This window comes from Alexandromys fortis, unplaced genomic scaffold (assembly GCF_014885135.2).
Source record: "Alexandromys fortis isolate MF-2015 unplaced genomic scaffold, M_Fortis_MF-2015_v1.1 scaffold_29, whole genome shotgun sequence".
Classification (NCBI taxonomy): domain Eukaryota; kingdom Metazoa; phylum Chordata; class Mammalia; order Rodentia; family Cricetidae; genus Alexandromys; species Alexandromys fortis.
Window position 1 is genome coordinate 3,000,240 of NW_026067891.1, and position 21,293 is coordinate 3,021,532.

General features: G+C 49.8%; 2 protein-coding genes across 4 annotated transcripts in view; both read left to right on the forward strand.

Moving 5' to 3' along the window:
• The window catches only part of Pigq (phosphatidylinositol glycan anchor biosynthesis class Q), a 20,843-nt gene extending 11,047 nt beyond the window's left edge, over positions 1-9,796 (forward strand). For all 3 annotated transcript variants that reach the window (XM_050135129.1, XM_050135122.1, XM_050135137.1), the window contains exons 3-11: positions 1,743-1,874; positions 2,018-2,138; positions 3,869-3,995; positions 4,248-4,401; positions 4,517-4,628; positions 5,052-5,132; positions 5,603-5,717; positions 7,435-7,496; positions 8,491-9,796. In XM_050135129.1, coding sequence (XP_049991086.1) covers positions 1,743-1,874; positions 2,018-2,138; positions 3,869-3,995; positions 4,248-4,401; positions 4,517-4,628; positions 5,052-5,132; positions 5,603-5,717; positions 7,435-7,496; positions 8,491-8,643 — 1,057 coding nt within the window. In that variant the 3' untranslated portion in view covers positions 8,644-9,796. The remainder of the gene's footprint in view (positions 1-1,742; positions 1,875-2,017; positions 2,139-3,868; positions 3,996-4,247; positions 4,402-4,516; positions 4,629-5,051; positions 5,133-5,602; positions 5,718-7,434; positions 7,497-8,490) is intronic.
• A 7,291-nt stretch (positions 9,797-17,087) lies between these two features.
• Positions 17,088-21,293, forward strand: part of Rab40c (RAB40C, member RAS oncogene family) — a 39,125-nt gene continuing 34,919 nt past the window's right edge. The window contains exons 1-2 of the mRNA XM_050127681.1: positions 17,088-17,156; positions 17,259-17,443. Coding sequence (XP_049983638.1) covers positions 17,302-17,443 — 142 coding nt within the window. The 5' untranslated portion in view covers positions 17,088-17,156; positions 17,259-17,301. The remainder of the gene's footprint in view (positions 17,157-17,258; positions 17,444-21,293) is intronic.

The following is a 21,293-nucleotide window of genomic DNA, read 5'->3' on the forward strand; positions in this document are numbered from 1 at the left end:
AAAAAAAAAAAAAAAAAAAAAAAAAAAAAAAAAAACTTTTTACTAGAGGTTTAAGGGAATAAAAAAAATGTTACAAGGGTCACATCTCACTGGTCATAGCACATTCCTTGGGTAAGTGATGAGGGCAGAGCCATTTACCATGGCAACACAGAACTTCAAGGTTTCTTGTGTAAGACCGTGACCAGAAGCCAGGGACACAGCGCCCAGTGAGACAAGCTGCGAGACATAGTTTTTTTTTTTTTTTTTAAATTTTTATTTGTTATGTATACAGAGTTCTTCCTGCATGTATCCTGCAGGCCAGAAAAGGACACCAGTTCTTATTTGATCTTATTCAGATGGTTGTGAGTCACCATGTGGTTGCTGGGAATTGAACTCAGGACCTCTGGAAGAGCAGCCAGTGCTCTTTACCTCTGAGTCATCTCTCCAGCCCTAAGACATAGTTCTTTTATCAGCTAGACTTGGCAAGCAAAGAATTAGCATGATTTTTTTAGTCTTCTTTGTGTTAATAACCTTGGTTAGACACCTGTGATTCTGACCTTGTACATAAGTGTAAAGTTTTTAACTTAAGATTCATATACAGAAACCTTTAGTCTAGTTTGAACTTGCTCTGAGGTAAAAATGAGCTAATTGTGTGTAGTTTGTCTGAACTGAGGAGAAATTGTTGTTTTCTGATATGAGTCTGAGTAAAAAGAATAAAGCAGGCTTTTAAGTGTCTTACAGTTCTCATGGAACAAATGATCTAGTTATGAAGCATATCCTAGTATATTTTCTATATATCTAAAACATACAACTTAATAGGAAGTCATCTTCCTGTCCATCCACAGATATATGTGCCCATAAGATTGAGATGCAATCATAAGCTGGGTGGTGGTGGTGGTGGTGCACACCTTTAATCCCAGCACTCGGGACGCAGAGGCAGGTGGATTTCAGTGAGTTTGAGGCCAGCCTGGTCTACAAAGCAAGTTCCAGGACAGCCAGGGCTACACAGAGAAACCCTGTCTTGAAAAACAAACAAACAAACAAACAAAAAGATTGAGATGCAATCATGAGATTATACATACATATCATGTGAGATTGCACACTACAGTGCAGGTATTGGGGAGACACCATAGCTGCTTTAGCAAGTGTGAAAGTACAGTCAGGAGCAACAGTTTCCAGAGTTGGTGGTCCTGCAGGCCCTGCCTGGACGGGATTCTCCATTAGAGAATCATTCCTCTGGTGGATTGACATCTGAACACTAGTTATCATCTTCTATGTACTTGTATACTTCTATGGCCTTCAATAGGTAGCCCTGACCAAGCTGGCCTCAAACTCAGAGATCTGTCTGTCTCCTGAGCTGGAACTAAAGGCATGTGCCACCACTCCTGACTCACTTTTAGCCATTTTGAGACTTACTTTTTTTGTTTTTGTTTTTTTGTTTTGTTTTGTTTCGAGACAGGGTCTCGAAACTCAGAGATCTGCCTGCCTCTGCCTCCCCAGTGCTGGGATTTAAGGATGTGTGCCACCACCTCCTGGCCTGACACTCATCTTTGTATTGGCTGGTAGGCCGTACATTTCACACCTATGCATCCTTGCTTGGTCATGTTGACTTTCATACTTGCCTTGGCCTTGCTGAGCTTTTGAGTGGAATCAAAGAGCTTAGGCTGAGTGGATCTGGCCCTTTCTAGAGTGAGGGACTTTGGCTGGAAAACTAAGGAACTGAAGGCTGGAGCTGTGAGTCTCAGCCCTTATATTCTCCCCAGGCTGTGGAAGCTGCGGCCCCTTTCTTTCATCAGAAGCAAGCTCTCCACTTGTGAACAGCTCCGGCACCGACTGAAGCACCTCTCACTCATCTTTAGCACAGAGAAAGCCCAGAGTCCCATGCAGCTAATGAGGTATGGTTTCCTTTCCCAGGAAGGGTAGTATGGCCCAGCCTCTTCTCCACCTCTGCTCTGCATTGTGCCTCCAGCCAGGCCTCTCTTAGGTCACAGGCTGTGTCTAGCTGTCTCTCAGCTGCTTTCCCCCATTTTGCTTCCAGGAAGGCCAACATGCTGGTTTCTGTGCTGCTGGATGTGGCCCTTGGCCTGCTGCTGCTCTCTTGGCTCCACAGCAATAACCGAATTGGACAGCTGGCCAACGCCCTGGTCCCTGTGGCTGATGTGAGTAGATTTGGGTGATACCTAGCTTCCTGAGGGTGGGGGATCCTCCTAGGCAGTGCTTCAACTGCAGGAGCAGCTATTCCCTGTCCTCACCCCAGACACATTCCCTAGGTGCTCTTCTTGAAGGTGGCAGTGTCTGGGGGCCACTTATGGTTGAGGCTTTCATGGAACCCTTTTCCGTGCTCAGCTGATCTTGCAGATGAAAGGCAGCCTTGGGACACCTCAGTGCTCTGGGCTGTTGTCGGACTGGCCAGACTGCTCTTTCCCTGGAAACAAGAGGCTCAGGCCTGTCCTCTGTGCTCCCAGCGTTCCCATGCATGACATATGCATGCTGGTCCCTCCTGCTCTCCTCCACCTCCTCATTTCCACCGAGCCTCAGAACTTTTCAGTTCTCCATCTCATCTTCAGAGCCAAAGCCCTGTCTATCTGTCCTGTGAAAGCCTTCAGGGTCTGCCCATGGGCTCACTCTCTGTTCCATCAGTGCAGCTGTATGCCAGGTCTGTTTGTTCCCAGGCCTGGAGTATGGAGGCAGCAGTGGGCTCCTCTCAGTTCCTGAATTATGAGATATATGGAGGTCTTCCCAATAGGAAAGAGAAGCTGGGGTTGGGGCGGAAGGGGTTAGGCTGTTTCTACATTCTGTTTCTTGGCCAGCTTTGTCTGAATCCTTCTTTTTGCAAAATTGCAAAAAAAATATATAAAAGCCATAAATATTTAATTAAAAAGTAGAGTCTCTTTCCGCTGCCAGGCTTTTATCCTTTAAATATTAAATAAGTCCTATTTATAAAGAAGGTTATGCTCTTCCCTAGTGCTCCTAAGACTCTTACACAGGGTTGCAAAAGGATTTGGGAAGAACATATAAGATACAGGAGCTACTCCTGTGGCCTCACCTTGGTGACCAAGTAGAGCATCCCTTAGCCTCCTTACTTCCCCCACTATGGCCAGTGTGGGCACTCCATCCTGGCAACCAGGACCAGTTTTCCTGCTTACTGTTGAAGTCCCTCTGCTGTTTATTGAACTTGATTTGTTTTTTCTCTGAGTGCCCTGCTTTCCAGTGCTCACACTTGCTTCCCTAGACCCTGATAGGCTCAAGTGACAAGAAGAGGTCTTTGACTGAGTGCTTCAGTATTCTCAGGCTCCCCTAAGTGGTTTGAATTGAGCCAGGGTCAGTCAGTCTCAGCCATACCCAGGTATCACAGGCTTAGGGCCCTATGGTTCCAGGGCTAAAGTAGCAAGATAGTGAGCATAAAGGAAGTTATCAGGATGAGGTAGATATCCCAGGAAACACATGCCCAAGGAATTCCTTTATGTACTCCAGCCTGTTGGGAGATGCCTCAGACCAGGATCTTAGGAATCATCTGTGGCCAGGGCCGGGGTCCAGTGGCACTGCTCCTATGCAATGTTAGAAGATACGATTTGCCAGGTGTGGTGGCGCACACCTTTAATCCTAGCACTCGGGAGATAGAGGCTGGCAGATCTCTGTGAATAGCCATCCTGGTCTACATACTGAGTTCCAGGACAGCCAGGGCTACATATTAAGACCTTGCCCCTCCACCCCCGCACACCCACACTAAAAGACATGATTCTGAACCTTGGAAGTAAGGAAGTGCAGGCTGCCTTTGCCCTGCCCCAGATAGACTGGCTATGGTGGGAGCCCATTGGACAATCCTCAACCCACCCACCCTCTTACCTCTGTGACCATGTCATCCCTTCCCTGCCCCATGTCTCTGTAGCGCGTGGCTGAGGAGCTCCAGCATCTGCTGCAGTGGCTGATGGGTGCTCCTGCTGGGCTCAAGATGAATCGGGCACTGGATCAGGTGCTAGGCCGCTTTTTCCTGTACCACATCCATCTGTGGATCAGTGAGTGCCCGATGGGCAGGGTTGGGCAGCCCAGCAGGGCACCCTAGCCAGGCCCCATCCCCTCTGCTTCCATTTTCTGGCCTCCCATTTGTATGAAGCCAACTGTGTTGGGCCAGCTGCTCAAGTCAAATTCTGGGGCCAGTGGCTGGGTCTGTGCTCACTTGTGTCCTGAAGTGTTAGGTGTCCATTCTCAGGCACTGGGGCTCCCTGTGCCTTGCTGGGCACTTCTCATGGCTGACCTCCATCCTGCAGGCTATATCCACCTAATGTCCCCCTTTATTGAGCACATCCTGTGGCATGTGGGCCTCTCAGCCTGCCTAGGACTGACTGTTGCCCTGTCTATCCTTTCGGACATCATCGCCCTCCTTACCTTCCACATCTACTGCTTCTATGTCTACGGTGCCAGGTATGTATATGTTCACATGTAGTTTTCTAAGCCGTGGGCACTCAACAGGGTCTGAGCAGATGGGTGAGGTGTGGCACAGGCCCCCAGCTGGCCCTCATGAGCCTGTGTCCTACAGGCTGTACTGCCTGAAGATCTATGGCCTCTCCTCTCTCTGGCGTCTGTTCCGGGGGAAGAAGTGGAATGTTCTGCGCCAGCGGGTGGATTCCTGTTCCTATGACCTTGACCAGGTACCTACAGCTTTGAGCCTGCTCACCTGGTCAGGGCAGCTACTTGGACACTATCAGTGAGCAGCCTACTGCTATCCTGCAGCTGTCTCCCAGCAGCTGGCCTAGGGGGAGGTACCAGCAGACTTTCCCCAGGTGGACATAGGGCCTGCTTTGGCTTACTCCATTTGCTTGCCTAGACCTGCTACACCCATTTTCCTAGCCTCCTATTTGCCTGTGTCCCCTGCTGGCTGTTTCCCCAAAAGCCACCAGGTCCTCAGGATATGTGGACACATCCCTCATGGTAAAGGGAACATCTCCTGACCTTGCTGTCTCAGGAGGCAAAAAAATCCCAGTTTAAGGATGGGTGTGTGTGGCCAGTGATGGAGTGGCCTCCCCTGGTCTGGGTCTTGTGATACCAAGTATGCCGGTCCTTGTTCCCCACAGCTTTTCATTGGGACCTTGCTCTTCACCATCCTGATCTTCTTGCTGCCTACCACCGCTCTATACTACCTGGTATTCACCCTGGTGAGCCCAGTTCCTCCAACCCTGGGGCCTACAGAACTTAGTCTAGTCAGTGTTGGAGCCAGTCACATAGGGCACTGTTCTGAACTCTATGTGCTGGTCTTAAAGCAGTTGGGGGGTCCTGTCCTGGGGATGGCTGTCTACAGGGGAGGTCAGGACCCATAGTGGGTAGATGAGATCATAGAAGAGCCTTCCTTTAGTGCTGAGCACCAGGGTGGACAGTATGAGATAAGCGACACCCAGGTGGTGTCAGGAATGTGGATGCACAGTCTGTACTAGGAAGGGGTGCCAGCTGTCCTGCTGCCAGCCCTTTAGTCTCCTTAGGGTGGAGTCTATCCTTTCCCAGGGTTCCTGACCCTCTGGTCACCCTTAGTGAGTATAGCTCAAGAGTCTATCGGGCTACTCTCCTCCTAGTCTGTCTAATGTGTGGCTTCAGCCCCAGTCAGTGGCCCTGAATGTCACTTTTGCTACAGCTCCGGCTCCTGGTGATCACTGTGCAGGGCCTAATCCATCTACTTGTGGACCTCATCAACTCCCTGCCTCTATACTCCCTTGGTCTTCGACTCTGCCGACCCTACAGGCTGGCTGGTAAGTTGGGTGCTGGGTGCCTGGCTTCTGACAGATGGTACAACATACCCACAGGCCTTCCACCTGTGCCATGTGTCTCCTGCCTGAATGAATTGGTTATGTGGTGTGGGTGAGCAGAGCAGTGAAGATAAACTTGGCCCTGGGAACATGCGGTCTGCTCTCTCTCCCTAAGAGTAAAGTTCAGAGATACAAAGACCTGAGGCCTCATCCTTCCTGTGGTTTGGAAGGCTTGTTGCAGGGTCTGTGCTCAGAGAGTGTGTCTCCATGTGGTTATAGGCTATGCGTCTGCTCTTTGATGACCCTCGCCCTTGGAAGCAGGCCAGGATGAGGGCTGCTGCACTGTGAGAGGATCACCCTGCACTGCCTGTAATCATCACCTAGTACCCAAGCTGTCCCCTGAATCTCTGTGTTCTGATTCCAGAATCCTTGAGGGAAATCTAGCTCTTTTAGGCATGAGGTTTAGGCATGATAACCCATTTATCTCTGGGACTTTGGACACGGCAGGGGCCTTGGGATTACCTGGTATAGCCAATGTTCAGCACTAATTGAGGTGATTTCTAAGGTGACCAGTATGCTCATTTGACTCTATCAGCCAGCTCAGAACCATCCGATAGGGACATGCAGGTTCCTTGGCTTTGAACCGATATCTAGGTCTGCCTGCAAGCATCTTTGTGCTGCTGAACGCCTATAAAACATTTTGAGAACAACATTCTAGCTAATTTCTCCATTAGCTTCAGGAGGCCCAGGCGAGAGACTTATTTGCAATGTTACATACATGCCCTATGCATTTACTTCTTTAACTCAGACACAAACACAGGTGGGCCACAATAGACCCAGACCCAGCCTGAAATGCAGGGCCTTCTCCCTAGCCTGAGCCAATAGCTTGGGCAGGGTAGTTAACTTTGCTTAGCAGGCCATGGTTTTGTCCCTTCTCACATCACTGGCTTCAAGGAAGCTTCATTTCCTGCTTTTTTGTTTTCTAGACAGGGTTTCTCTGTGTAGCCCTGGCTGTCCTTGGAACTCACTCTGTAGTAGACCCCACTGGCCTTGAATTGAACTCAGAGCTCTGCCTGTTTTTGCCTCCTGAGTGCTGGGATTAAAGGAGTGCACCACTGTTGCCTGTCTATTTCCTGCTCTTTTTTAAGAACTTTCTTCCTGGGGCTGGAGAGATGGCTCAGAGGTTAAGAACACTGACTGCTCTTCCAGAGGTCCTGAGTTCAATTCCCAGCAACCACATGGTGGCTCACAACCATCTGTAATGAGATCTGGTGCCCTCTTCTGGCCTGCAGGCATACATGCAGGTAGAACACTGTCTACATAATAAATAAATAAATCTAAAAAAAACAAAACCAAACCAAAAAACATAATGAAATAAAAAAAAAAGTTTGTTCCTGGGCATTTCCTAGACTGGGAGACCAAACTAAAAGCCAGGGGTGCTGTGGGTCCCCACATCAGCCAGACTTAGAAACTTGAAGTCAGTAAGACACTGAACCATTAATAGGGCATCTGCTACCCAGCCAAGAGGCAGATGGGAAAGGTGGAGAAGACAACCGTGTGTGCTTAGACAGACCTGCTGCCACCTGGGTGGGCTCAGAGGGGCTTTTATTGTGGAAATTGCCATCTCAATAGCCTCTGCTAACTCACAGTGGGACCAATAAGGCTAACTGGGGGTGGACATTTGCTACCTTCTTTCCTAAGTACCTTGCTTTCTTTATAGCTGGTGTGAAATTCAGAGTTCTGGAACAGGAGGCAGGCAGGCCCCTGCGCCTCCTGATGCAGGTAAGAATTCCTGCCCTTCACTGCTGCTCAGACCTGGGACACCCCCCCCCCCCAATGTTCTGCCTGTGTTCTGGGACAGCTGGGGGCTGGGGTCAGCTGGTGTGATGCTTTGGTGGTATATCAGCCAGAGGTCAGAGATAGAAGGGCCCAGTGGGGCTAAGGGGTAGACATCTGAGTATCATAATTCAATGTGTCTAGAGCTTCCCCCTCAGGGTTGTGGGACACATATTGTGGTCTACATAGTTGACATTGATATCTAGTCTGGCCTGTGAGTGGGGTCCCATCCTGCTCAAGGTTGTGATGAAGCAGAAATGGCTTAGCAAAGACCTCAGGACAAACAGTCACTTCCTGTTGGACTTGAATCCCTGGCTCTTTCATTGTTTAAGTCTTGGGTCTTTTTTTTTTTGGTTTTTCGAGACAGGGTTTCTCTGTGGTTTTGGAGCCTGTCCTGGAACTAGCTCATATAGACCAGGCTGGTCTCGAACTCACAGAGATCCGCCTGCCTCTGCCTCCCGAGAGCTGGGATTAAAGGTGTGCGCCACCACCGCCCGGCAAGTCTTGGGTCTTGTTCCCAGTGGGAGGGAGCAGAATGAGTTTTGGGGTGGCCAACCAGGTGCTGAATTGTATTTTGGTCCTAGTCCAAGTGTCGTGTCTCTCAGATGCTGAAGCATCTGCAAGGTCACCCTTCCTGGCTCCCAGATGGAGTAGATCCTAGGATAGTGCATTACTGCCCAAAAGGGACGTGGAGCTCCCCATCACCATCCCTTTCTCAGGGAAGCAGTGCTGTGTGGCCCGCTACTCTGCTGGTCAGCTTAGCTATCTCACAGGCAGAGATTTGTCAGGGCCTAGCTGGCCTTGCTCTATAATTGCCTAGCTGAAGATTCCCCAGAGGGGCAGTCAGACCCAGGATGCCAACCCTCAAGACCTTCCTCTATAGACACAGCTGAAGCACCCATGACCACCCACCCTACTAATAATTACCCTTTCCTTGCAGATAAACCCCTTGCCCTATAGCCATGTGGTGCACACCTACCGCCTGCCTAGCTCTGGCTGCCATCCCAAGCACTCCTGGGGTTCCCTGTGCCGAAAGCTGTTCTTTGGAGAGCTCATCTACCCCTGGAGGCAGAGAGAGGACAAACAGGACTGAGGATCTGGACACAGCCTACCCATAGTGACTGCACAACCATCACGCTTCCTCTCTGCCAGGATAGCACTGACCATGGGTGGTTTATCTCAGGTCCTACATGGTCCAACCAGACACTGTGTACTGAATGTAGGCAGGCCTCATCTTTGAGTTACTACTCTAGCTCTCAGGCCCTGTCAGCTCCATTTCTGCACGCCATCTCTAGCACAGTGGTTCTCAACCTTCCTAATGCTGTGACCCTTTAATACAGTTCTTCGTGTTACGATGACACCCAGACTTACATTTTCATTACTACTTCATAATTGTAATCTTGTACTGTTATGAATTGTAATGTAAATATCTGTGTTTTCCTATGGTCTTAGGGAACCCCTATGAAAGGAGTTGCAACCCACAGGTTGAGAACCACTGCACTAGCATCACCTACGTGGGGATCCTCCTGTTTGTTATGGTCATTGCAGTCATTGCACTGAGCCTGCTTCCTAGGAGGGCTCAGACTCTGGATATGCTGGCAGGTTTCCTTGACTGCTTTAGTGGGTGGGACCACTCCTGGGGTACCTGGTGCACTCCAGAAGCCTCAGCAGAATATTCCCATCTGGGGAACTGAGGCAGCTCCTGATCCCCTGCCCCAGCAAACTAATCCCTCACTCTGTGCTTCACTGGGTTTGCTTGTTGCTGCTCCCTGGAGATCACTTTGTGAAGGTGCTGCTAATTGGCCACTGGGTGCCCTTTGCTTGAAGTCAGACCATGTGGGGGAATTGGGTACCTGCCCACCTGGCTGCTCTGCTCTTGCTGAGTGCCCCATGTGGGGATAGACCCTTTGGCAAAATATTTTCTTCTCTCATTGACTCCTTACAGGACCAGACAGCTCCCATCTGGACAGGCACTTTTGTGGCTCAGTATGTGAATGACCTTGGGGAGGTGGAATGGCCAGGGTTTCCTGCCACTTAGTAGGATCCCATGTGAACTAGTCCCTAGGGGGCAGGAAGGTGCAGCCAGCCCTGCCTGTCTCTCGGGCATTCAGGACTATCTACATTGGTTCGTCTGTGCCTGCTTCCCTTTGCTCTAGGCCACAGCAACCCTTAAGCACCCAATGGAGGGTTGGTGAAGATGGATCCTGACCCTGTGGTGACAATAAAAACCTTTCATGAATTTGGAATATCAGCTCAGGTGTGATTCAAGTCTGGCCAGGCTCTAGGAGGGTGGGCTGGATGGAGCATTGTCTCCATGACGACTGCCATCATTTCCTGCCCGAAGTTTCTCCAATGACCGCTGGGTGTCTGTGCAGCCCTAAGCCCTTGAAGACATCTTAGATCGATGAACAAACCTAGGGCATCAGGGCTTCTGGCCATAGCCTCACCCTGGTTCCAGCAGCAGGCATACAGTCTGGTGGAGAAGGGGTGTTGGGGATGTGGGGTGTGTACTCGGAGCTCTGAGCATGTGAATTCCATACATGGCAGAGTACTGACCTGGACTGACAGTTTCTCTATGTAGCACTGGTTGTCCCAGAACTTGCTGTGTAGACCAGGCTGACCTCAAACTAAAAGATCTGCCTGCCTCTGCCTCCCGAGTGCTGGGATTGAAGGCGTGTACCACCACCACCCAATATGAACTAACATTACCATCTGCATGCAGTCTTTAGATGACTCCAGGCCTGGTTATGCAGAGGAAGCCCTCAGTGCTTCCTAGCCTGGGGCTCCACAAAGGAGTAGTAGAGGCCAGCTGGGAAGTGCCAAAGGGCCCTGTAGTCATGCACCCATCCAGAGCTCACTGAAAGTGGTGTCTGTCATCTCCAATACTGGAGGTCACACTTTAGGGAGGCCCCACAGCTGTCTTGCCTTGGACCTGGGCTGCTTGGTAACCCTTTGGGGTCCATCTGTACACAGGTGGCCATTTCCTGTGTATGCATCCCTTCCCACTCTGCCTGGCCACCCTGACATCCTTTAGCTGCCTGTGTTCACCCCTTCACCCCTGGACTTCCATTAGGAGAAGGTGCTGAGCTCAGCCCAGCTGGCCCTTGTGCAGCCCTGTCATGAGATTTGCCCGGCAGCTGTCATTCTATGCAGCAGAATACTGGGTTGTCTGCCCTTCTGGGGACCAGTCAGGACCTGGCACCAGAGCTGGCTGAAAGAACACTAGCATTGGAGCCACAAGAGTTGCTTTTTGCAGAGAGCTGTGTCTGTGGAGGTTTTCTGATTATTCTCAGATATAGCTCATGCATTTGTAACAACAAGGATTGTTGTCTCTGTGGGCATTACCTTGGTAGACAGGTGCCTAGTGCTGTCAGACCGGTGGCTTTTCCCAGGAGCTGCCAGGGTTCCTATCACAAGCTGCCTTCCTTTGTAACTAAAAGCTTTGAAATCGGCTCTCCTAGAAGATGCAGATTTTTGATTGTGTGAATGGGTACTATTAAAATTTGATCCACGTACTAACTCTACCTAGGCCTGGAGCTTGATGTGTAGATCAGATTAGCCTCATGAATTTGCCTGTCTCCCAAATACTGGGATTAAGGTTTGTGTCACCATGCCTGACTTTACCCGGTGTAACTAAAAGCTTGCCTACAGATATGTGGGACACGAAAATGGCCTGCCCTCTGCATTCTTTCTCTACTAACTGCAGTGTCCATCCAGGTGTCTGATCTGTCTCCTATGAGAGGCTTTTGGGGCTGCTCCTTGCTGCCAAGCTAAGGCCAGGACTTCTGAGTAATTGAAACTTCTATTTTGAAACAGGGTCTCATGTATCTCAGGCTGGTCTCAAGCTGGCTATGTAGCCGAGGATGACTTTGGCTGATGATCTGCCTGCCTCCACTTCTTGAGTGTTGGGATTACAGTTTTGTAACACACAATTTATGCAGTGCTAAGGAGCAAACCCAGAGTATAACGTGTGCTAGACAAACTATCAGCTGACTTCTGTTTCCAGCCCAACTGAATTGTTTGTGGGTACTTCTGAGCTTCCTGGACATGGGTTGCAGGACCCAGGGTCTGTCCCTTTGTATTATTCCCAGAGCTCTCTGAGGACTTAGGGTCTCACCCCAGGGTGGGGAAGTTTGTCTTAGTCTGTTCTAACAAAATGCAGGAGACCAATTTCTTTATGGTTTAAGTTTGTTTTTTTTTTTTAACATGTATTTATTTATTTATTTATTATGTATACAATATTCTGTCTGTATGCTTGCAGGCCAGAAGAGGGCACCAGACATCGTTACAGATGGTTGTGAGCCACCATGTGGTTGCCGGGAATTGAACTCAGGACCTTTGGAAGAGCAGGCAATGCTCTTAACCACTGAGCCATCTCTCCAGCCCCCCCAATTTCTTTATGGATAGAGGTTTATTTGGCTTGTCCAGATTTGTGAATCCAATCACACAGTCAGCAGCATCTGGTTGTGGCCTTTTTTGTCAAAACAGTATGGTACTAGTCATCACGTGGTGAGAACAAAGCATGTGTGCTAGCTCAGCTCTCCTAAAGCCACTAATGCCACCACGGGAGCCACCCTCATGACTCCATCTAAGTCTTACTGCCCATGAGTCCTGCCTCACAAATTGTGAAAAAGGTGAGCCACCATGCTGGCTCAGTGCACTCAGACTCAAAGGTCCATCTCTGTTCATGAAAATATTCTAAAGGAAAGCCTCAAAGTAAAGTATAACCAGTTCTCGCAGTGTTATAATATAGTCAAGTCAATACCTGAATTCACCTGCCACGGGCTGTCTGTGATGTACAGTCTCTGGAAAGGGGGACTGGGCTTCTCCCCACCATTCCTTCCAGAGAGTCAGCATCCATGGATGAGCATCACTGTTTCAAGGCTCACATCTCTGAAGAAAGCTCTCACAGACATTACTGCTAGTTCAGGGGGTGAGAGCCATCAGAGCATAGGCTGGCCTCAAGTCTGGGCACAGTGGCCTCTACAGGGGAGGATCTCCTTCAGAAGCAGATTCTGGTTCTTTAGGGACTCAGTCCTCAACTCCTCATCAGCCAGAGGTCAGGACTTTCTGGGTTCCTGTTGACCTGTGGATGGGTGTGATGTTCGTACTAATCTGTGACCCAGAGTCCAGCCAATGGCCACCCTTGGGCAAAAAAATATAGCCTGAAGAAAAATGCAGGTAAGAACTTCTGGGATCAGCCGGGCGGTGGTGGCGCACGCCTTTAATCCCAGCACTCGGGAGACAGAGGCAGGCGGATCTCTGTGAGTTCGAGACCAGCCTGGTCTACAAGAGCTAGTTCCAGGACAGGCTCCAAAACCACAGAGAAACCCTGTCTCGAAAAACCAAAAANTCGGGAGGCAGAGGCAGGCGGATCTCTGTGAGTTCGAGACCAGCCTGGTCTACAGAGCTAGTGCCAGGACAGGCTCCAAAACCACAGAGAAACCCTGTCTCGAAAAACCAAAAAAAAAAAAAAACAAAAAAAAAAAAACAAAAAAAAAAAAAGAAAGAACTTCTGGGATCCTTTGAGACTAAGTGTGAGTTGAGAGCCAGGCAGTGGTGGCGCACGCCTGGTCTACAGAACTAGTTCCAGGACAGCTTGAGTTGTTATACAGAGAAACCCTGTTTCAGGGAGAAAAAAAAAAAAACAAAAAAAGTGAGCTGAGAAGTCCTGCTGGAAGGCCTCAGTGTGGTTCTGCACTCCTGGACCCAGGAGGCTCCACCCAACATACCCTGACCAAGAGAATAGCAGGAAAGCCTACCCCTCAAGGCAGGTGATGAGGAGAGCTCTCTTACTATTTTCCTGCTATTGGCCTCTCACAGAAGCTTCCCTGAATAATGTATCAAACCATGTGGCAGTGTCCACAGGGTCAAGATGCTCATAAAGGCCATGTCTTCAACTTTGGAGGGAGATGGTCACTCAGTGTGTGGCTGCTTTGAAGGGTACCTGCCGCTGGAGGCAAGGCCTAGATTCAGCAATCCCTTGGGGGAAAAGAGGAAAGACCCTTCTTTATGTCTTTCTGTCTGTCTATGCTTGAGCAGGGTTTCTCTAGGCCAGGCCTTGAACTTGAGACAGTCCTCCTGCTTTAGCCTCCCAAGTGTACTGGGATTAGAAGTGTGAGCCACCATGCCTAGTTGGTGTGTGTGTGTGTGTCTTGCTATTCTCTTGAAGGATTGTCTACTGACCTCCATTCTATACAATCTGGGAACACCAATCAGTGAAGTTGTCACACAGCTAAAGAAACAGTTTTAGTGTGGGAGTCTGGTAGCTGTCCTGGCTTTTCCACATGCTTGTCCCATGATGGCTCAGCATCTGCTGTAAACTGTACCTGCTGTTCTATGGCTGCCGGACATGGCAACTCAGCTTCGTCCAGCCATTGTTGGCATGAGGACCTTAAAAGGTTTATTTCTAATTCTAGAAATAATGTGTGTCTGTGTGAGTGTATGTGTATGTGAATGTGGGTACCCAAGATGGGCAGAAGTGGGCATTGGATCCCCTGACAATGGAGGTGTAGGTGTTGTGAGCTGTGGGATGTGGTACTAGGAACCAAGTTCCAGTCCTGCACAAGTGCAGTCTCCATTCTTAACCGCTCAGCCATCTCTCCTGCACCATCCTTTAAATCCAGGGTTTTGTTTTTGTGGCCCAAGCTGGTCTTGAACTCATGGCAATCCTTCTGCATCATCCTTCTGAGTACTAGGACTATAGAGGCAATCAGTCTGTTGGGGAGGAAGTTCTTGCCTGTCCTGTTCCTGACCTTCCCAGCAGTCAGGGAAGATGTCAGCTGTGGACATGCTCAGTACTCCATGTGGTAGCACCCTGGCTTTTCCTGTAAACTTGTATTTCAGAAAGTGTTGACTGTTCATTCGTCATATGAAAAAGCAGCACCCAAGTTCCAGGGGCTGCATCTGAGTCAACTTTGCTGGAAACGTCTCTTTTGGTCTCCTTTCCCAAGCAGCCGGATTATAAATTTGTGCCATCACACACAGCTTATCATTTTCTTTTCTTTGTTTTTTTTTTCTCTTTTCTTTTTTGAGACAGGGTTTCTCTGTGTAACAACTCTGGCTACCTGAAACTTGCTTTGTAGACCAGGCTGGTCTCGAACTCACAGAGATCCGCCTGCCTCTGCCTATGGAGTGCTAGGATTAAAGGTGTGCACCACTACTGCCCAGCTCTTAAGACACGGTTTCCTTGTCTGACCTGGAACTCTGTAGACCAGGCTGGTCTCATACTCACAGAGATCCACCTATCTCTGACTCATGAATTCCGGTATCAAATGGCTTGGCTATCACCTCTGGCCAAGATTCATTCCTTTTTTAAAAAAGGATTTATTAGCCAGGCAGTGGTGGCACAGGCCTTTAATCCCAGCACATGGGAGGCAGAGGCAGGTGGATCTCTGTGAGTTAGAATCCAACCTGTTGGTCTACAAATCAAGTTCCAGGACAGCCAAAAACCTAAATAAATAAATAAATATTAAAAAGTATTTTATGTGAAGGGTGTTGTGGAATATTATTTTAAGTAGGCAAAGATGTTACATTTGTTTATGCTGGATAGTATTACTCTAACTATGCAAAGGTGCGTTCCATTTTTTGTATATGCTTTGTTTGTTTAATTATGTAAAGATGTGTTGCATTTGTTTCACCTTGTCTGCCTGAGCAACCTGGTTGGTCTAATAAAGAACTGAAAGGCCAATAGCTAGGCAGGAGAAAGGACAGGCAGGCCTGCAAGGCAAAGAGATTAAGTAGGAGAAATCTAAGCTCAAAAGAAGAACGAGAGGAGAAGGAGGGTGACATCTAGGGCAAGAAGCCAGGCAGATGCCAGCCAGACACAGAGAAGCAGTGAAGGTAAGATATACAGAAGAAATGTAATAAGCCCTGTGGCAAAAGGCAGATAAAGAGATTAAATAAAAAGCTAGCCAGAAACGTGCCTAAACTAGGCTGAGCATTCAAAACTAATAATGTCTGTCATGGTTTGGGAGCTGGTTGATGGCCCAAAAGAAAAAGCCTGTTGTGTATGTCTGTGATCACACGTGTGCCTGGCGCCTGTGGAGGTTAGAAGGTGTAAGATGCCCTGAAACCAGAGTTACAGACAGTTGTAAGTCTTCACATCTGTACTGGTGTTGGCAACTGGGACCAGCATCAAATGCTCTGACTTGCTGAGTCAGCTCTCCGGCTAGCCTCTGTTATCCGTATGTTCAGGAAGTGTGCCCAGACAAGCCTGTGTGGAGGTCAGAGGACACCTTTCAGAAGTCAGTTCAGGCTTTTTCCACCTTGTTAAAACAGGGTTTCTCCTGATCCATCGCTTGCTGCTTATTCAAGGCTAGATAGCCCCCGAACTTCTGGACAAATTCTGACTTTACTTCCTTTCGTACAATAAGAGCCGGGGTGAGGGGTGGGGGAAATTACAGATGGAAAGCCACAGGAGAGAGAGCGAACTCATATCTTCGGGCTTCCATCGCAAGCGCGTTGGCCCTAATCTGTGTTTACTTTTTGAGTTTCTTGCAACTGATGACAAGGCTTGAGAATGCACTCATGAAGAACGTTGTCCGTGGCCCTCCAGTCTTAGAACTTGCCGACGAAGTGCACCTGCGAATAGTTGTCCACCGGGCCAACGCTGTCCGTAGCAGGTTCACGCCTTCAGGATTCCCGTTGAGTCCCTGGAAGTGCGGCTGCGAAGAGGACTTCAGCAGTCCGCCCACGGCATAAGCTCTCGGCGGCGGCTCCGCCCACTCCCCCAGCCAGGAGGAAGTCCCGCCTCCTAGAACAGCCCACCTGGGAGAGAGCCTCGCCCCCGCCGCGAAGGTCGCTAATTGGCTGCCCCCGCCCTGCCCCCGGGGAAAGCGAGCCCGAGGTTGTACATCCAGGTCGCGTTTCTTTCCTTCTGGGGTCTGTGAGAGCGGCCACCGCCGTTTGGTAGATAGCCTGGCCCTCCCGCATTCAGCCATGTCGCCTTAGGCAGCAGCTATCGCTATCCTGCGGCTTCTCCACAAAGGGGGAAGGGCAGAGTTGTGCAATGTTTGACTCTTGATTGGCGAGAATGAGGAAAGGGGTGGACCTAGAAGGTTATGATCGATAGGAGACGGCGCAAATGCCTTAGCAGCAGTAGCCAATAGTGATGGCGAGGGGGCGGGAGGCCAGGGTGTTGCAAGTCCGTGAACCCGGCCGCGACGGCTCTAAGGCAGTCTGCAGGAAGCAGTAGGGCAGACGGACGTGCAAGGCGACCAATGATTTCAGGAAAGTCAGGAGGAAGTGACCAATGGTCACAGTGAGGAGGCGGGGAATAGCCAGCCACCGCAACACTGTGTACGAAGCGGCGGGGAGGGGACTGCGTTGACGGACAAGGGTATAGACCAACAGTGGTGGGAAAGAGGGTGGCAGGAGACCAATAGTAGTGGCGAATGGGTAGGGCGGGGCGACCGGGGGCTCAGAGGCACAGTGTGTGTGGGGAGACGTGGGGGCGGGGCGACCGTGACGGCCAGGCTGTCAGGCCAATGGTCCGGGGAGGGCCGGCGGAGGGTGGCCAATGGCGGCTGCGCATCCGGGGGCGGGGCTGCGGGGTTGCGCGGGGCTGTGCGGGAAGCAGCGGGCGGCGGCGGCTGGGAGGCTGAGGTGAAGCTGGCGGCACTGGGGCGGGTGCACTGGGGGCGGTGGCCAGTGGGCGGGAGCATTAGCGTGGAGACCGCACGGCCGCTCACCAGCCTTCGCCCGCAGGTCTGGCGGCGGCGCCGTGGGCCGCGGTGCGGCGGGCGGGAGGATGGGCACCCAGGGCAGCCCAGTGAAGAGCTACGATTACCTGCTCAAGTTCCTGCTGGTGGGCGACAGCGACGTGGGCAAGGGCGAGATCCTGGAGAGCCTCCAGGACGGCGCAGCCGAGTCCCCATACGCCTACAGTAACGGTAGGCCGGGTTTGACGGTGGGCGCGCGGGGCGGGAGCGGCCTGGCGCGGGCGGCCTCTGCGCGTGTCCCGGTCCTGTCCCGGAGATCTGTCGGAGAGTGGGCGCGGGCCGGGGTGACGGCGGCCGGCTAGTAAGAGGTCTCAGCGGCAAGTCTTTGGAGTCTCCTGGGGCCTGGAATGGGCCGTGCAGCAGATACTGCTCGATGGGCCGGGTCCCCACCGCACTGCCCCTTAGCAAACGCTCAGAGACACCGCACCCTGTGCGGGGAGAAAATACATCGTCCGCGATGTGATTCTTGTTAACTTCCGGGTACATGACAAAAAATACACAAGGTAGATTGCATCATTGGCACTTGCCTGAGCTTGTCTCTTAATTTGGGTATTTAAGGTAAAATTGTAGTTAACAGTGGGTGGGACTGGATCACAGGCTACTGGGGCTGCTGACTCCGGAGGAATTAATGTCCAATGGGCCTTCCGTTCTTATATCACTGGGTGCGTTTTATCTTCCTGATCTCTTCCTGGGTCCCTTCTCTCTGCCTCCTTACCTCGTTCTCTGGGGTGTTGTTAGTCCTGTCTTGTTAGTCCTCCAAGCCCTGGCTGTTTGGTAAATAACAGTTGAGTGTGTGAGCAAGGCATCTCCCACTCTTTGGACTTAGGACTTGTCCAGGGTGATGAGCACCAGGACTTCAGTGGAGGACCCTTCGTTCTGAGCAGCAGTGTTGAACCCGCTCTGTACCTCCTCCCCACGCTCCTGCTGTCGTCCTCCATCTACAGCAGACATCAAGGACAGGAAAGGAAGAGCCATGGTTTTACTTTCTGGCGCATGCCAAGGGACCTCTGCACCAGCCAGGCCACCTTGACTGGCATTTGACTGGATGAGAGGCCTTAGGGCTGCCTTTCCGGCAGGGAAGTGTGGAAGGGGATGGGCTTGCCTTTAGAAGCGCTTTGGGGCAGGGGGCCACAAGCTGACTCTCCATTTCTGTCTAGCACCACCAGTAACTGTACATAGACACAAACTCCAGTTGGACCCTCTTTCCCCATCTCCTCTGTCAACTGTGTATTGCCCTATTTCCTGTGATGTGCTAACTGAAGTGGGGCCAGTAGCACATAAAGAGTATAGAGATGTGAGACTGAGGGCTGCCATTCACCAAATGCCTTTACTCTGTACAAGCTGTAAGGCCAGGGCCCACTAGCAGGTCCTTGTGTGACTCCTGCAGTGTGCAGCAGAGAGGGAAGAGTGCTCAGCTGGAGCAGCATGTTTCTTGTGTCTGGTTGAAATGCAGACAGCACAAATATCAGCTCTTTGTGCTGGGAGCCTTGGGTCCCTGACCCAGGGAACATTCTTCACTGAGTGAAGTTGGTGGGTCTGAGAACCCTTGGGCCTCTTCACAGAAGAGGCGTTTGGAAGCGATAAAGTAGTTGGTTCTGGAGATTGAGCACAGTGTGTTTGCTGTTGAAAGAGCTGGACTTCTGCTTCTCTTAGAGGATAGATGAATGTTTCATTTTCCTCCTTATTATTAAAAGTCTTCAGGCCGTGCTGTGGTGGCACACACTTTTAATCCTGGCACTTGTCGGGCAGAGGCAGGTGGATCTCTGTGAGTTTGAGGCCGGCCTGATCTACAGAGTGAGTTCTAGGATAATCAGGGCTACACAGAGAAACCCTGTCTCAAAAAACAAAACAAAACAAAACAAAAATCTTCAGGCCGGGCAGTGGTAGCGCATGCCTTTAGTCCCAGCACTTGTGGGGCAGATGTGAGTTCCAGGCCTGCCTCGTCTACAAAGTGAGTTCCAGGACAGCCAGGACTGTTACACAGAAGAATCCTGTCTCGAAAAAACAAAAACAACAACAAAATCTTTAGTATGGGGGCTGGAGAGGTGACTCAGTGATTGAGAGAACAGGTTGCCCTTTCAGAGGACTTGGGTTCAGTTCCTAGCACCCACACTGTCTGTAACTCCAACATCTGACACCCTTTCATAGACATACATGCAGGAAAGACACCAGTGCATATAAAATATATAAATAAGTACAAAAAGTAATTTTTAAAAACCCCTCAGTTTGTATATTCTCAGTGCAGGGCTTTTCTGATTAAAGGTAGGGTGGGTCCTACCTGGGAAGGGGCCTGCTTCTCGTTATTGGCTGCTGAACTCCATCTTGATCACAGTCTTAACATCTCGTCTAGCTTGTTCCTCAGGTGTGAACATCGCTCTCTCTCTCTGACTTCACAAACATGTGAGTCATCAAAACAGCTTTTTTTTTAAATTAGCACTGGCACCTGAAACAGTGACATTATGATACTGTGAGCACATGCCTAGCATCTTCAGGAGCCCCCAGGTCTGCTGACACCAATATTTTTGGAGTTGGAAACACTGGGGCTTTGAAGGTGCAACAGTGACTCTAGAACAGTCTATTCTCCTCTAGATGGAGCAGGACGGATGTTTTTTCAGAGAGCATCCCCTGGGCACCTGCAGGTGATCTATACTCCATAGCAAAGGCATTGTGGATTCTCAGTTATGGGAGAAGACATGAAGGGGAGGGCCGTGTGTTCTGTGAGCAGTTTCTGCTGTTCTCATGTATGGCCCTGGAATGATAGGTCCATGTTAGCCCCAAGTTAGCTAACTGGGTAATTACCCTTGAGCCCAGGAAACATTATTGCTACAGCACACAAGATTGTGTTACAAGCTTGAACATCCTTAGTTAAGACAACTACATCTTGCCCTAGCTCCTACAAAGATTCCTCAGTATTAGGTCCTTCAGGAAAATCCCCTGTGATTTACATATTCGTGGCCTGAAAGATCCACATCTGTTAATGAGTCCATGGATGTTATTTCATTTCTCTCTTCCTTTGGGAGTTAGTGTTTGTAGAAGGAAGCTGCAGAGTGATGCCATTGTCCTTTGAGCCCAGGAGTCGGGAAGGAAGCAAGTTACAGGACAGACCAGCATTGGGTTTTGCCGTGAATGTTGGAATTTGATGGTTATGGAGATGTCTGTGGAATCACGATGCGTGTACCCTGAGTGAGGATAATGTGTGTCTATGTCACAGCATGCTGGGAGGTCCCTGCTAGACTCAGGGCTGTGTTGTCGCATCAGCGACCCAGAGGCCAGCAACATTCTTGCTAATCCTGGCTCCATGTTTCCTCTCATTTTTCTCTAAGTGACAGGTTCAAGGTTTTTTTTTTTTATTTTGTTGTTTTGTTTGTCTGTTTTTTGGTTTTCTGAGTCAAGGTTTTTTTGTGTAGCTTTGAAGCCTTCTTGGAACTCTCTCTGTAGACCAGGCCAGCCTTGAACTCACAGAGATCCTCCTGTCTCTGCTTCCCAAGTGCTGGGATTAAAGGTGTGCATCACCACCACCTGACTTCAAGGGAAATTTTAAATGTTTTATTATTATTATTATTATTATTATTATTATTATTATTATGTGTATGTGTGTGTACTGAACTGTACATGCTATGATACTCATGTGAAGGTCAAAATAAAGCTTTTGGCCAGACGTGGTGATATATGCCTTTAATCTCAGCATTTAGGAGGCAGAGGCAGGCAGATCTCTGTGAGTTCAAGGCCAGCCTAGTCTACGTAGTGAATTCAGGACAGCCAGAGCTATATAATGTCTCAAAGATACCAAAATAAAATAATAATAAAAAAAGACAGTTTTTGGGAGTTGTTTCTCTTTCCCACCTTTATGTGGGTTTTGGGGATTGAACTAAGGTTAGGCTTAAGCAGTAGGCACCATATGAATGTTTTGCCTACATGTATGTCTGTGTGTCATGTGTATGCCTATTGCCTATAGAAGCCAGAAGAGGACATGGAGGTCTTGGGACTGTTGTTACAGATAGTTGTGAGCTACCACAGGGTG